Raw genomic sequence first — 15898 nt, forward strand, 5'->3', positions numbered from 1 at the left:
GTCAAGATGGACTGCATACCTGTTTATCTCCTGTAGTGTTCTTTTTCTTCTTCTTTTTCTTCTTTTTCTTGCTCGCTTTATCTCCGGACTGACATCATAAAAACTATTAAACAACTCTTCAAAACATTTTGACTAGATCAATCATGCATAATAACAACAAGACTGAAGAGGAAGGGGCTGACAATACCCCATAATACTGTGGAGGCTACAGTGTATCAAGGGCGTCCGTCTCTCTCCTCACCTTCGCAGCTCCCGTCTCAGGTTGTGCATCTCTATTCTCTGTTTCCTCGCTGTCACTCTTCTCCTTGCTTTCATCACCATTCTGTTCTTCTGGCTTCACTGTGTCTTCATCCGTCGTGGCTTTCTCTGCATCACATATCTGCAGCGACATGGTTCCAGCAAGAAGGACAGAAAGGCTCAGGTTAAGGTTGTCTATCAGAGACTAAATCTCAACATTGGCACATAGTTTTAATTCATCTTTGGTCAGTCTCTGCCTCTTTTTTTCACGTTCTTGCGGAAGCCATTGGGATTCCAACCCATCCTAGTGACATTCATATGGTCAAGGCAAGGGGCTGTACTGTATGAGTCCTGTCTGGCCAGGCAAAATCGGTTAGTCAGTATAATTCTGGTTTGATTTGCTTACACTGTCTGCATATGTCAATGTGCCCTGCTGCTTTTTCATTGACTAGCATAACAAGCTAGCTAGCTTAGTCACACAGTTATGTAGCCTAGGGGGTGGAGCTACGTGGCAGTTAACAAGACATTTCGTAAACATTTTGCAATGTGTGTTAGAAAAGGAGAAACACTCCACCAGTTCGTAAATGTTGCTCAAGTTTTTCTTGTTCTTAGTTTTTCTGATGCTGCTCTTAACAGGCTGGAGAACAGCTTCTTCCAGTTCCTCTTCTTCTTCCTCAACATCCGCAGCCTGCTCCTCTGGCTCTTCACCTGGGACAAGATCACCGAGGTCCAGGGCCTCCTGCCCCCGCTGTTTCCCCTTCAACCTCCTCAGAGCACGACTCGACATCTTCCCGGGACAGAGTTGTCACGAAGATGGGCTATGGTTTAATTTGGGATTTGACCCAGCTACAGCCATAAACAACATGAGAGCAAAATCCGCATGCCAAAGAGCTTATTCTACGGGTACTCCATGTAGACAATCTTGGTGCATGCCAACTATTTTCGTTTTGATAATCACAGTTCGCTGCCGTTAACCTTTGTACCACTAGGGAGCAGTAGTGCGTAAGGACAAAGGCTCTGGAAATGCCTGAAATTAAGTTAACACGAAAGGGAACTAACAACTTTCAACATTTCAACTATTATTTGCATACTGGAGGAGCGGCAACCACAGTCAAGGCTGTTGCTGTAAAGTCAGTTAATGGTTTCAAAGCTTATGACCAATGCATAATTGTGTTGTTAACAAGGGTTGCCCTGGGTCTATCAATAACTTTTATGTGTTATGGTGTCAATAAATGGCCATTATAACGAATACATTAGAGAGATAAACAAATAAGGAAGTTGCACCTGTTCCTGCTGCTGTTATGATGTAATGGTTGCCAAACCCAGAGCACTCAAGGAAACACACATTGTATTGACCATAGGAATGAAGGAAGTGCTTCATATGGAGAAAAGAAATGTAAGTGTATGTCACAACAACTGTACACGTCATTAGGGTGTATAAACATAATCTGTTATAACTAATGTATGACATCTCTGTGGCAGTGTATGATCTGATTAGTGCAGGAATTTCCAATGTGTGGTAATAAAGTGTGTGAGCGTCTTTGTGTTGCGCTGTGAGAAGGAACCCATTAAATGCATAGGGTTCATAGGAACTATTAGAAAGGAGGAAATGTAAAACTTGAGACATGACACATAATTGTCATTCCAAACCCACAGTTCATCAATGATGAAACAGACAGAAACATTCATTGTAGTTATATGGCAAACATGCACATTGTAAATAACTAGAATAACTATGTTTATTTTCAGATTGTATCAAAAGCATAACAAGCATAAAACATAGACATACATTATTTTGTAGAGAGGTGAATACACAACTGTCCATAATACAGCTAGTTGACCACTGACATAGTAAACCGACCAAAAAGAGAAATAGATAACGCAAAACAGTGCTTGCTTATAAACAATTAACATTCCAGTGTAAAATAATACAGTATATTTTGAGGATACAAAATGTATAAATAGCTCTTCATTCTCTTTTAAAATAATTTCATTATGTCTGTGCCAGTAAATGTGGTTGATTCTCATCCACATCTATTCATCCAATTACTCACAAAATAAGTTACTGTCACAACAAGAATACAAACTTTGCCACTTACATTCCAAAGCCTTTTGGGGACCAAAATTATTGTAACTGAAAGAGTTGTAGCAGGTGGTGCAGAGATATAGGACACAAACCTTTTGCAGTAACTAAGGCACAGCCACATCTCAGTTCAATACAATCCCTTATACATCATCAAACATCAGCAGCAGTGTGTCCTCTCCACAACCCTCTACTCTCCGAGGCCTGATTCCTAACTTGATACCAATCCATAACAAATTCCCATTGACGCCAATGCCCAATTTACAGAAAACCTAAGTTATGCAAGCTTATCTATTTCAATTTAGGATTCATCCCTCAGCCGATGGCAGTTGGAACAGAGCATGGCCTGGGTGGGGCTCCACTGTAGATCTGTTTCAGTTGGGGCTCAGTGGAACCATAAGCGACCCTGAGTGAGCTCCCAACAGGCCTGAAGGAAGGAAAGTAAGGGGATCTAGTCATCATTGGCAGTGACAGCGATGGGGTTGACATAGGCAGCCGCCTCCAGGTCCTCTGCCCGTTTCCTGCGCATCTCTGCGGGTGGGCGTGGTGGAGGGTTCTGGGGAGGGAGCTTGATGCTCTCTCCCACCGGCTTACGGGCACTCTCCTTCCTGGGCAGGATGGGCTCCCACTGCTCCCCTCGGATGGCCGCCTGGAAGACATACAGACACAATAGACGAAAGATCATTCAGGCTCCCTCAATAACATAGATAAATGGGTTGCTTTGGTACTGATCTCTAGAAGCATGCATGCAGACATGCATGCAGTGAATTCCCAACAACAATAAGTGATAACAGCCAAGTCACTCCCCTGACAGCCTGGGTTTCTTAACTAGCTAATAATGATAAATACCAGAGGGCAAACAAACGCTTCCTTGTAAATCAAGGGCAGTAGGTTCATACAGGAAACTTGAGTGTTGCATCAACTGATAGCATCAGCTGATAAGTCGCTCTGGATAAGAGCGTCTGCTAAATGACTTAAATGTAAATGTAAATGTATATTGCACCAATTAGATTTATCACACTACCTTCATATGGCGGTCAGACAACAACACTACCTTGTTGTTGTCTGACCACCTAACTTGAGTCAAATACTTTCAAATACTTTAAATACTAACCGCAAGGTAGATGAGGCTAGCTATGCCGAGGCAGACACAGCCAAGAACAGTTGCAAGGATGAAACCACCAGGAACGCAGATCCTATAAACACACACACCGACACACAGACACACACACACACACACACAGAGAAAAAGAGTGTTACAAAGGCAAGGCACTGATAACATGCAATGTGATTTTTAAACAATGAAGATGGTGTCAAGAATGACTGTGTACAATGACACAACCTTGTCTCAGCCCAGAGTTCTGACTAGACTGACACAGAATGTACTCACGCTGCATGTAGAAACGCTCTGACATAGTAGTTCCTGGTCAGTGGGCCGAATGACTTCACACAGACAGTGAAACAGTACTGACCCCTGGAAGAATCACAATATTAAGAGTTATTTATCAAGAACTTTCAGTGATGAAGACTTGCTTATGACTTGCTTTCAACTGGTGCAATCATATCTGTTGCATCACTGTTAGAGTGACTGTACAGAAACTTTAGCTTGGTATGGTGTATGTGGGTACTCACGTCCTTTCTACACTGGTTCCCTTGTTTCTCTTGCCCCTCGGGTACTCTAGTAGACAGACAAACACCCCTGCAGCTCTGGGCACATCAGTCAAGGTTACTCAACAACAACAGGCACACGTGGACCTCACTATACAATGCAAATATACATTTAGGTCTCATCTGGACATAAATGCACAAAGAAGATAAATGATGGTGTAGATGCCTGTAATGCATCTACAAACATTTCCTTGTGACGTGTCAAGGGTAAATCAGCATTTAATCACGACAATAGATACATTTTTGTACATGGAATTATACTGTGAGAGACAGCTCTGCACCAGTGAAAGGATACATAGAATAAGCAGCAAACTCCCAGTCCCTGAACTGGCCGGCCACCCCCACTATACCACCAGTAAGGAGAACTGAAATGAGGAAGTAGGAAGAAGAACATATTTCGTTTATCAACAGTTCCTGCAAGTCACAGATGAAGACACTTTTTTTTGTATCCTGTAACTTTCAAATATGAAATGTGCCAAGACCCAAATAATTTGTTCCACCCCCCCCCCCCCAAGTTGATTTGATTTAGTGTTTTATACAGATATGTTTTCAAATATTCTCACTACCAATACAATTGAATGACTTATAGTATTTTTGTCTGGAACAATTTATACATTTTGTTTTTGGTCGGTTTTAATGACCAATGTTTGTTAGGCATACCATACTGGAAAAACACATATATTAATATACAGTAATAACGCATAACTAATGGGATTACACATTCCTTTAACAGTTGATACCATTATACAAATACCAAACTCAGATGTCTAAGGTGATTGCACCAATTTGTAAGTCGCTCTGGATAAGAGCGTCTGCTAAATGACTTAAATGTAATGTAATGTAAACTTGGCAAAAGTTCTCTACTCACTGAGCCCCGCCGCCAGAGCCTGTTCATTGGCCCACATAGCCCATTCTATTTTCCCCATTCTGTCTTCGTTCGGACCGACAGAACTCCTCTCTGTGCTTGGAAGTTATCCAAATGATCGCGGTTGTCACGTTCGATTATTATGGAAAGTGAAAATGTATAAGTTTTGGAGGAACAAAGGTGGGTGGTAGCAGCCGCCTGGTCTGGCCCTCGGTCTCGTAACGTCTGAGCGGAGCGATAGGAAAAAAGGTTGGGGATGTAACCTGGGAGGAGTAACCCTTAACCAGAGAGGAAGAGGCGAAGCGAGAGCACCAACTCGGCCCAAAATCTGTATTATTACAAGCAGGTGACGTTGTTTCGTTTCTTTCGCTCACCAAGTTGTTGTTTGGAGGCCAATAAGCGTGTTGAATTTGGTCCACAAAAAAATTTAATGGCTTATTTGCTACGTGAGGTTTATTTGATCAAATAGAAATTTCGTAATGCTTAAGTTATGAGTGTACTGATATAAGTAGGACATCCCGGCAACTTTATATCAGAGTTGTATCGAGATGGTTATGCATGAAGCAAGCAGCTTCTCTCTCGCCATTGAATAAAGGCGGTTTACGTCAACAACCCTAATCTAATATTCAAACGTTTTTTAAATTATGAGATGTATCCACCAATCAAAAGAGAGGATAGGCAGAAACTAGACAGCCAACTATGCTTATTAATCTGTACCACTTTGTGGACAATGACTCCATTGTTAGGGCAGAGAGACAAGTATCTCCAGTACGGTCCAAACACTAAAAAGACACACCCTATCCCCTCAGCCCTCAAATTAAGTCGACACTTCTGATGACGTATTTTATTTCTACAATTTCCAAAAGATAACCAAACAAAAACAGATTTACTTTTAAAGTTTATTTGTGCTGTCATGTGCATATGCCTTGTCTACTGCTGTCTTGGCTAGTTCTTATTGTTTTATTTCACTGTAGAGCCCTCAGTCCCGCTCAAAATGCCTTATATAGCTCTTTTGTCCCACCCCACGCACATGCGAAGACCTCACCTGGCTTAACTAGTGCCTCCAGAGACGAAACCTCTCTCATCATCACTCAACGCCTAGGTTTAACTCCACTACTCATCCTACCATACCCATGTCTGTACATTATGCCTTGAATCTATTCTACCACACCCAGAAATCTGCTCCTTTTATTCTCTGTCCCCCATGCACTAGATGACCAGTTTGTATACCCTTATCCTACTCCTCCTCTGTTCCTCTGGTGATGTAGAGGTTAATCCAGGCCCTGTAGACCCCAGTTCCACTCCTATTTTCCAGGCACTATCATTTGTTGACTTCTCTAACTATAAAAGTCTTGGTTTCATGCATGTTAACATCAGAAGCCTCCTCCCTAAGTTTGTTTTATTTACTGCTTTAGCACACTCTGCCAACCCTGATGTCCTAGCCATGTCTGAATCCTGGCTGAGGAAGACCACCAAAAATTCTGAAATGTACATCCCCAACTACAACATTTTCCACCAAGATTGAACTGCCAAAGTGAGTGGAGTTGCAATCTACTGCAGAGATAGCCTGCAGAGTTCTGTCATGCTATCCAGGTCTGTGCCCAAACAGTTAGAGCTTCTACTTTTAAAAATCCACCTTTCCAGAAATAAGTCTCTCACTGTTGCCACTTGTTATAGACCTCCCTCAGCCCCCTAGCTGTGCCCTGGACACCATATGTGAATTAATTGGCCCCTATTTATCTTCAGAGTTTGTACTGTTAGATGACCTAAACTGGGATATGCTTAACACCCCGGCCTTCCTACAATCTAAGATAGATGCCCTCAATCTCACACAAATTATCATGGAACCTACCAGGTACAACCATAAATCAGTAAACACGGGCACCCCCATAGATATCATTCTGACCAACCTGCCCTCTAAATGCACCACTGCTCTGCTTCAACCAGGATCTCAGCGACCACTGCCTCATTGCCTGCGTCCGTAATGGGTCCACGGTCAAACGACCACCCCTCATCACTCTCAAACGCTCCCTAAAACACTTCAGCAAGCAGGCCTTTCTAATTGACCTGGCTTGGGAATCCTGGAAGGATATTGACCTCATCCCATCAGTAGAGGATGCCTGGTTGTTCTTTAAAGGTGCTTTCCTCACCATCTTAAATAAGCATGCCACATTCAAAAAATGTTGAACTAAGAACAGATTTAGCCCTGGGTTCACTCCAGACTTGATTGCCCTTGACCAGCACAAAAACATCCTGTGGGGTACTGCATTAGCACTGAATAGCCCTCACGATATGTCGTTTTTCAGGGAAGTTAGGAACCAATATTCATTTTTAATTCAATTTAAGGGCTTTATTGGCACGGGAAACACGTGTTTACTTTGCCAAAACAAGTGAAGTAGATAATAAACAAAAGTGAAATAAACAATCAAAAGTAACAGTAAACATTACACTAACAAAGTTTCCAAAAGAATAAAGGCTAGCTTTTTCAAACAGAAGTTTGCAATCTGTAGCACAACCTCCAAAAGGTTCTGGTACACTGTAAAGTCCATGGAGAATAAGAGCACCTCCTCCCAGCTTCCCACTATACTGAGGCTGGGAAACACTGTCACCACCGATAAATCTACGATAATCGAGAATTTCAATAAGCATTTTTCTAAGGCTGGCCATGCTTTCCACCTGGCTACCCCTACCCCGATCAACAGCTCTGCACCCCCCACAGCAACTTTCCCAACCCTCCCCCATTTCTCCTTCACCAAATCCAGATAGCTGATGTTCTGAAAGAGCTGCGAAATCTGGACCCCTACAAATCAGCTGGGCTAGACAATCTGGACCATCTCTTTCTTAAATTATCTGCCACAATTGTTGCAACCCCTATTACTAGCCTGTTCAACTTCTCTTTCGTATCATCTGAGATCCCTAAAGATTGGAAAGCTGCTGCGGTCACCTCCCTCTTCAAAGGGGGGACACTAGACCCAAACTTTTACAGACCTATATCTATCCTACCCTGCCTTTCTAAAGTCTTCGAAAGCCTAGTTAACAAACAGATCACCGACCATTTCGAATCCCACCGTACCTTCTCCGTAATGCAATCTGGTTTCTAAGCTGGTCATGGGTGCACCTCAGCCACGCTCAAGGTCCTAAACGATATCATAACCACCATCAATAAAAGACAGTACTGTGCAGCCATCTTCATCGACCTAGCCAAGGCTTTTGACCCTGTCAATCTCCGCATTCTTATCGGCAGACTCAACAGCCCTGGTTTCTTAAATGACTGCCTTGCCTGGTTCACCAACTACTTCTCAGATAGAGTTCAGTGTGTCAAATCAGAGGGCCTGTTGTCCAGATCTCTTGCAGTCTCTATGGGGGTGCTTGTTGAGAACTTGTTCTCAACTGGCCTACCTGGTTAAATAAAGGTGAAATATAAAAGAGTAGCACAATTTCTAACTTATTTGCATTCGTTTTTACTTACACTTGTATGTTAACTTCTCCATTGATGTTGTTTTTAAGTTTTCACTGACTTTTCTTAGCGGACGTACAATAGTCGCAAATTGAATTATGGGGTGTTTCAGGCCCCGGAGTGAACATAATTGTACACTCGCAAAGCCGATTAAAACGAGGGCTGAGGGGCTTACGTTGCAAACGTCTCTTGCTTGGCTAATCATTTGGACCGCCCTCCAAGATGGCGACGGGGAATCCCCCAAGGGCATAAGGCGAGGGTAAGTGGACGAGGGTGTGTCTTTTAAGTGTTTGGACTGCCACCCTTGTTAGTCTATCCATAATCTTTGCTTTAACTAACTTTGCTGCCTGACATGATTTGGTCAAATGGGGAAATGTTCAGCTGTTGTAATATAGAGCAGGCTCAACTTGCCCGGCTGATATAAATTGTCCAACTTGCACTTAAAACAGGGTTTCCCAAACTGGGTCCTGGGGCCCCCACTGGGTGAAAATGATTTGAATCTGCTACACAGCGGATTCAAATAATCAAAGCTTGATGATGAGATAGTTATTTGAATCAGCTGTGTAGTGCTGGGGGAGAGGGGCACAGGACCATGTTTGGAAACCCTGACTTAAACAATGGGGGATGAACCAGAAAGATCAGTTTTAGGCTATGCCTATTGAAATTCCTTGCGGTATCGTTGTTTTCAGTCAAATATTTTTAGCTGGGCCAACTTTAGAGCAGACTCAACTTGCCGACTGCTCAGTTCACTTGCCCCAGGCAACAGGGCAACCCTTAAGGTCCCTGATACAACTAGGTTGTAGAGTTTTTGTAGTTTTACCTGGTTACCGTCAGGAGAGAAGAAAAATGTCCCCACCACTCTGGGACCTGTGGTGCCACCTTTGAAGATGACATGTAGGCTATATATCCAGCTCTTATACTAAAGCACCTACATTGTTCTCAATACTGTCATTTATAATCCCTTAAGGGATTTAATTTGAATTAGATTGTCTTGTGATTCACTCACTCTAAAGGTGACTGTTAAACTATTATGTAAAATGTACATCATCTACTTAGAAAATTTGAAATATTTTTCTACAGTTATCAAAGTACTAGAATATTTCTGATCGTTCTCACAAGGCATCCCCTCATCTTTAACATTACAAAACATTTAATCCAAACTTGCAATAGGAAAATTGTCCAAATGAAGCACTAGTCAACAGTGTTAGAGGTATTCAGCTGTGTGTGGTTGTTTCACTCCAGTTAAAGGGGCAATCCTTAGTTTTGGTAAAAAGCTGAGGGATGGGGGCAGGAGAAATGTAACCACTCAAAATTATAGACAGAACTATGGATACAAGGACTGACCATGCATGATATCAAAATTATAGTTATAACCAAACATAAACAAACATTTAAAACATGGTTATATTTACTTTGTTTACAAACATTGTAGTAAAACAAGCTGATATTTTGAGTTCTGATGGGGTATGATAGTTTAACTAAGCTCATGAGGTATTTACAAGTTATATTCTTCAAGAATCAATGGTTACATATAATTAATTTATAAGTCCAAAAATTGATATAGCAACTGCAGATTGCCCCTTCAATGACTAAGTCTTTGCATATGTATCCAATTGATTGAATTGGAATTGTTGATTGTTAATATGTCTGGTCTTTCTTTTCACCAAAGAGTTCTGTCTCTGCCCAGCTGGGAGGCTGGCTTGTATCATGCACTCTCCTTGGGTAGCCCGTCAGATCCAAGCAGATGCTCACTAGGGTCCTCCACCACGCGAGGTCCAGGTCCAGCCTTATACACAAATCAGAAATAATCCCTCAGACAAACCAACTTAATATCACATTTGTAAGTCGCTCTGGATAAGAGCGTCTGCTAAATGACTTAAATGTAAATGTAAATGTAGCAGATCCATACATAATGTGTGCGTTTATAGGATCTGCATTCCTGGTGATTTCCTGTAAGCCGGTTAGAGAGAGCATCAAGCTCGCTCCCCCAAACCTTCCACTACGCCAACCGTATGTATGTATGTATGTATGTATGTATGTATGTATGTATGTATGTATGTATGTATGTATGTATGTATGTATGTATGTATGTATGTATGTATGTATGTATGTATGTATGTATGTATGCATGTACAGTGCCTTGCGTAAGTATTCGGCCCCCTTGAACTTTGCGACCTTTTGCCACATTTCAGGCTTCAAACATAAAGATATAAAACTGTATTTTTTTGTGAAGAATCAACAACAAGTGGGACACAATCATGAAGTGGAACAACATTTATTGGATATTTCAAACTTTTTTAACAAATCAAAAACTGAAAAATTGGGCGTGCAAAATTATTCAGCCCCCTTAAGTTAATACTTTGTAGCACCACCTTTTGCTGCGATTACAGCTGTAAGTCGCTTGGGGTATGTCTCTATCAGTTTTGCACATCGAGAGACTGAATTTTTTTCCCATTCCTCCTTGCAAAACAGCTCGAGCTCAGTGAGGTTGGATGGAGAACATTTGTGAACAGCAGTTTTCAGTTCTTTCCACAGATTCTCGATTGGATTCAGGTCTGGACTTTGACTTGGCCATTCTAACACCTGGATATGTTTATTTTTGAACCATTCCATTGTAGATGTTGCTTTATGTTTTGGATCATTGTCCTTTTGGAAGACAAATCTCCGTCCCAGTCTCAGGTCTTTTGCAGACTCCATCAGGTTTTCTTCCAGAATGGTCCTGTATTTGGCTCCATCCATCTTCCCATCAATTTTAACCATCTTCCCTGTCCCTGCTGAAGAAAAGCAGGCCCAAACCATGATGCTACCACCACCATGTTTGACAGTGGGGATGGTGTGTTCAGGGTGATGAGCTGTGTTGCTTTTATGCCAAACATAACGTTTTGCATTGTTGCCAAAAAGTTCAATTTTGGTTTCATCTGACCAGAGCACCTTCTTCCACATGTTTGGTGTGTCTCCCAGGTGGCTTGTGGCAAACTTTAAACAACACTTTTTATGGATATCTTTAAGAAATGGCTTTCTTCTTGCCACTCTTCCATAAAGGCCAGATTTGTGCAATATACGACTGACTGTTTTCCTATGGACAGAGTCTCACACCTCAGCTGTAGATCTCTGCAGTTCATCCAGAGTGATCATGGGCCTCTTGGCTGCATCTCTGATCAGTCTTCTCCTTGTATGAGCTGAAAGTTTAGAGGGACGGCCAGGTCTTGGTAGATTTGCAGTGGTCTGATACTCCTTCCATTTCAATATTATCGCTTGCACAGTGCTCCTTGGGATGTTTAAAGCTTGGGAAATCTTTTTGTATCCAAATCCGGCTTTAAACCTCTTCACAACAGTATCTCGGACCTGCCTGGTGTGTTCCTTGTTCTTCATTTTATTTTTATTTCACCTTTATTTAACCAGGTAGGCAAGTTGAGAACAAGTTCTCATTTACAATTGCGACCTGGCTTCATGATGCTCTCTGCGCTTTTAACAGACCTCTGAGACTATCACAGTGCAGGTGCATTTATACGGAGACTTGCTTACACACAGGTGGATTGTATTTATCATCATTAGTCATTTAGGTCAACATTGGATCATTCAAAGATCCTCACTGAACTTCTGCAGAGAGTTTGCTGCACTGAAAGTAAAGGGGCTGAATAATTTTGCACGCCCAATTTTTCAGTTTTTGATTTGTTAAAAAAGTTTGAAATATCCAATAAATGTCGTTCCACTTCATGATTGTGTCCCACTTGTTGTTGATTCTTCACAAAAAAATACAGTTTTATATCTTTATGTTTGAAGCCTGAAATGTGGCAAAAGGTCGCAAAGTTCAAGGGGGCCGAATACTTTCGCATGGCACTGTATGTGTGTATGTGTGTGTGTGTGTGTGTGTATGTACCTTGGTGCTGATTATATAGCTGATTCCCTTCACCATGGGCTCCATACCAATGGCCTGCTTCAGCTCCTCAGATAGTGTTGTTGGGGCAACCGTAAGACCCTGTAGAAACCTGACGTGGGACAGGTAAAGTCACAGGAGGGAGTGTTGTCTGACTGTCTGAGTGTGTGTTTGTGAGAAACTCACTGTCCTCCGTTGGTCTCTGGTGGGAAGAAGTGTTTGACCACCTGGACAAATTCTTCCACATTCTGCTGAAGAGTGTAGATCACTGCATTGGGACCTGCATCAAATGTGTATGCCACCTGGTGGAGAAGAGAAAACATTGGTCACTGCTTATACTCATGAAAATAACTCTGAACCAAAGTTATAGCTTTGTTACAGCAGTGTTATAACAGAGTCATCAGAAGGAGGGATGTGATGCTTCACTAGTCCTCTGAGACTCATGAAGAAGTACTAGGTCATAGACGCGGCAAAGAGGTCAATAGAACGCAGACCATGGGGGATAGAAGAAGGACGCCGGATTGGTGCACAACAAATCTGATCTAACAAAGTGGATATTCGTCAAATCCGTCATGATCAATGTATTGTAACAGGCCCACAACGTGTTTACAAAGTCTGATTTGGATATCCTGTTTTCGCTGCATAACATTTCAGGTTTAGAAGAAGTGACTGCTAAATGCTAACTCCCATTCATATAAGCTGGTAGCATAGAGAAATCAGTGGTGGTAGTCAAAGTCATTTTTTAACTGTAATGCAGTTGATTGGTGATGATGACATGAACATGTATTGAAGTTGACATCAATACACACATTATACTCTGATTTACCACAACATTGTGTGAAATACACATAAACAACAGCCTAAATGTAGGCTAATTCCGCTTAGGGGAAATAAGGAGATTCTGGATCTTTCCATGGCATTTCCACTGTTTTGGTCAAGATCCATTGACTTCTTTACCACATCCATACTTGGGCTTGTTAACACATTTTCTATTCCTCTTGAACTGTAGAAATACTACCAGTTTCATATCTCTATTTCATAATCTCAGAATATAAACAATTACTGCACCTTGTTCTGCTTCTTAGCTTAGACCACTTGTAGAACTGTCAATGTTCCATATGACTAACACATTTCCATGAAAGAACTAACTCCCTGATGGTGCTCACCTTTGTTTCCCTGTAGTGACGGTTATAGCGGTGCACAAGGTTGATAACACGGCGCGACACGTCGTTGAGGTAGAAGATGGGTGGGTAGGTGTCCAGGCAGGTGGCATGGAACTGATTGCTATCCTTCATGGTCAGCTCAGCGAATGCAGTAAAGTCCCTCTTATGTACAGCCTCAATCATCTCCTTCATCCTGGCTGGGACCACAGAGTCTGCCCGGTGCTGAGGGGGAGAGCACAAGGGTTAAAGGTAAGGGTTAATAACTTTGTGTGTGTGTGTGTGTGTGTGTGTGTGTGTGTGTGTGTGTGTGTGTGTGTGTGTGTGTGTGTGTGTGTGTGTGTGTGTGTGTGTGTGTGTGTGTGTGTGTGTGTGTGTGTGTGTGTGTGTGTGTGTGTGTGTGTGTGTGTGTGTGTGTGTGTGTGTGTGTACCTTCAGGAGACTGCTCGTCTCTACACTAGTTTGCATGCCGGAAGTGCTGCCAACTGGTTTCCGCTCAGCACTGACCTAAAAAGAGAGAGAGAGACAGAGAGATGGGGGTGTTGAGATTATTAAAGAAATGGGAGAAATGTATATGCCAACATTTGCTCCAGAAAAAGCCATCTTTAGTAATGATCAGAGAGACCTACCACCAGTACAAGGACCCTGAGCTCAGGCCAGTGAGTCTCTGGCTCCACCTGCTGGGCCAGACTGTCCTTGCCATCTCCTTGCTGGCCCATAATCCACTGGACGAAGCCCCCATACATACTCCTACAGGCACTGCCTGAACCCTGCCTAGAAACCACAGACAACTCCCCCTCCACTCCCATCACCCGGGACAGGGTGTACACTGGAACAGGAGAGTGGAGTGAGGAGTACTTAAGTTCCCAACATTTAAAAAGCATAAAACTAGTTTCACACAAGCATTTACTTAATTTGATCTATTTAATGCTGTGTTGGGTACAAACCATTATGACGGGACACAGTCTCTTACCCAGACAGGCATAGCCGGCAGCAGAGGAGGCCAGTCCGGCTGCAGTTGGGAAGTTGTTGACAGAGCAGATGTGGACTTTATGGGACAAACCGGCCGTGTCTACATCAGCCTCCCCATCACTACGTCGCTTACGGGCCAGGCGCCGAACTGAGGAAGGAAACCACCAAAAACAACACATCATTGCTTGTCCTCCCCCTTTGCTCTCTTACTCTTCCCCCTCTACTCTCTACCTCTATCATATCATTGCATATAGTGACTCACTTTCCCTAAGGCAGGACTGTAGTCTGGGCTGGGTTATGTCCTCCTCTTTGCCGTTGAGCCAGATACGATCCTCCTGGAACAACCTGCTGCACGCCACTGTTGTGGTTGTTTTGAGCTGGGAGGAATAAGGACACAAGGCAGTAATCGTTAGTTTTTGTTCTTTTAACAAAACAGTAATATTTAGCCACTTGCCGAGTGTCTGGTGTACAGTATTACAGTCTTACCTGGTCTTGATGTAATGTGACGCTCAAAGATGAATTTATAGGTAGAATCAACTCCTCATCCCTCTTCCCCCCTTTGAAACAGCAAGAACAACAAAGCATTTACAATTCAATACATAGTTAGTTTCAAAGAGTGTACAGAGAACATTCCTTTCACATCATTGTGTCAATTCATTTGTCATGTACCAATGCACACACACCAAAGCGTGGCTAGAAGTAGCTACAGTGTTGCAAGCAAGCGTTTCATTGATTCAATAAATGTTAACAGTTTTACATTACATTAAGCTAGATGTGGTTGACAGTGTTCTTTGGTTGACATGTCTGTAGTGGATTATACGAAAATACAATTACTCACAGTATTTGATGACCGCGATATTCACAGGCGCACTGCATGTTACCATGGTGAGCTTTTTGCCGCTGGACATTTCGATAAAGTCAAATCAGGAGCAATAACAAAACATACTATAAACGCGAGACTGTCTAATATTTTGAGATCCACCGATATAGTAACGTCTGCACAATCATAGAGCTTTACAAGACGTGTCTGTGGATTGGAGGGGGTAGAGCACGTGACTAAACCTCCCACCAATCAGCGCCACTCATGTACCGTGACTGAAACAAGGCAGCCAATCCGTTTGATCAGACCACGGTCGTCCGAAAATGAGGCCAGAGCCACATTTAGGGGGCGTATCTTGATCGCAGGCAGAAATGCAGTAGTGACTGGATATTACGAATGAGTGCCGGGTACATTTGACCATATACCGTATATTAACAGCTCTTGTGTTATGTTCTTCTTTTATATGAAATTATGGTTTCGGAGGAAAGAAAAAAACAGTAATCTAGTGTATAATTATTGTTATTATAAGAGGAACACTTGTTTTATGATCAAGAAGAATGACTCCTTGTCTGCTTTATCAATGCTGACATTGATTTATTGGAGTGAACGCTTTGAACATGAAACCAAATCTCCCATGAATTTATCTCCAAATATTTAGTAACATCAATGTACTGTCAGATATTGAGTATTACCTGTGGCAGGTGAACAATAGAATCAACCATTCATATATCTGTGGTCTCACCAGACACCTGTTCAATG

At 42.4% G+C, this 15898-nt stretch overlaps 3 protein-coding genes across 3 annotated transcripts in view; all 3 read right to left on the reverse strand.

Annotated features, from left to right (window-relative positions):
• LOC124035678 (transcription factor 25-like) overlaps positions 1–1185 on the reverse strand; it is a 38885-nt gene extending 37700 nt beyond the window's left edge. Inside the window, exons 1-3 of the mRNA XM_046349259.1 lie at positions 812–1185; positions 242–379; positions 20–88 (exon numbers count right to left, since the gene is read on the reverse strand). Coding sequence (XP_046205215.1) covers positions 20–88; positions 242–379; positions 812–1024 — 420 coding nt within the window. The 5' untranslated portion in view covers positions 1025–1185. The remainder of the gene's footprint in view (positions 1–19; positions 89–241; positions 380–811) is intronic.
• A 773-nt stretch (positions 1186–1958) lies between these two features.
• On the reverse strand, positions 1959–5129 carry LOC124035679 (cytochrome b-245 light chain-like). Its single transcript, XM_046349260.1, has 6 exons — positions 4857–5129; positions 4284–4353; positions 3953–4027; positions 3711–3794; positions 3435–3516; positions 1959–2969 (listed from the first exon to the last, which is right to left on the reverse strand). The coding sequence occupies exons 1-6, from the start codon at positions 4912–4914 to the stop codon at positions 2772–2774; spliced, it is 567 nt and encodes a 188-aa protein (XP_046205216.1). The 5' UTR covers positions 4915–5129; the 3' UTR covers positions 1959–2771.
• A 4313-nt stretch (positions 5130–9442) lies between these two features.
• LOC124035037 (diphosphomevalonate decarboxylase-like) lies at positions 9443–15340 on the reverse strand. Its single transcript, XM_046348442.1, has 10 exons — positions 15158–15340; positions 14806–14876; positions 14582–14696; positions 14321–14467; positions 13977–14176; positions 13780–13854; positions 13354–13572; positions 12374–12489; positions 12191–12299; positions 9443–10096 (listed from the first exon to the last, which is right to left on the reverse strand). Exons 1-10 carry the CDS (start codon positions 15225–15227, stop codon positions 10016–10018), a joined length of 1203 nt encoding a protein of 400 aa, XP_046204398.1. The 5' UTR covers positions 15228–15340; the 3' UTR covers positions 9443–10015.
• Positions 15341–15898: the final 558 nt, after the last annotated feature.

This window comes from Oncorhynchus gorbuscha, linkage group LG05 (genome assembly GCF_021184085.1).
Source record: "Oncorhynchus gorbuscha isolate QuinsamMale2020 ecotype Even-year linkage group LG05, OgorEven_v1.0, whole genome shotgun sequence".
NCBI classification, from domain to species: Eukaryota; Metazoa; Chordata; class Actinopteri; order Salmoniformes; family Salmonidae; genus Oncorhynchus; species Oncorhynchus gorbuscha.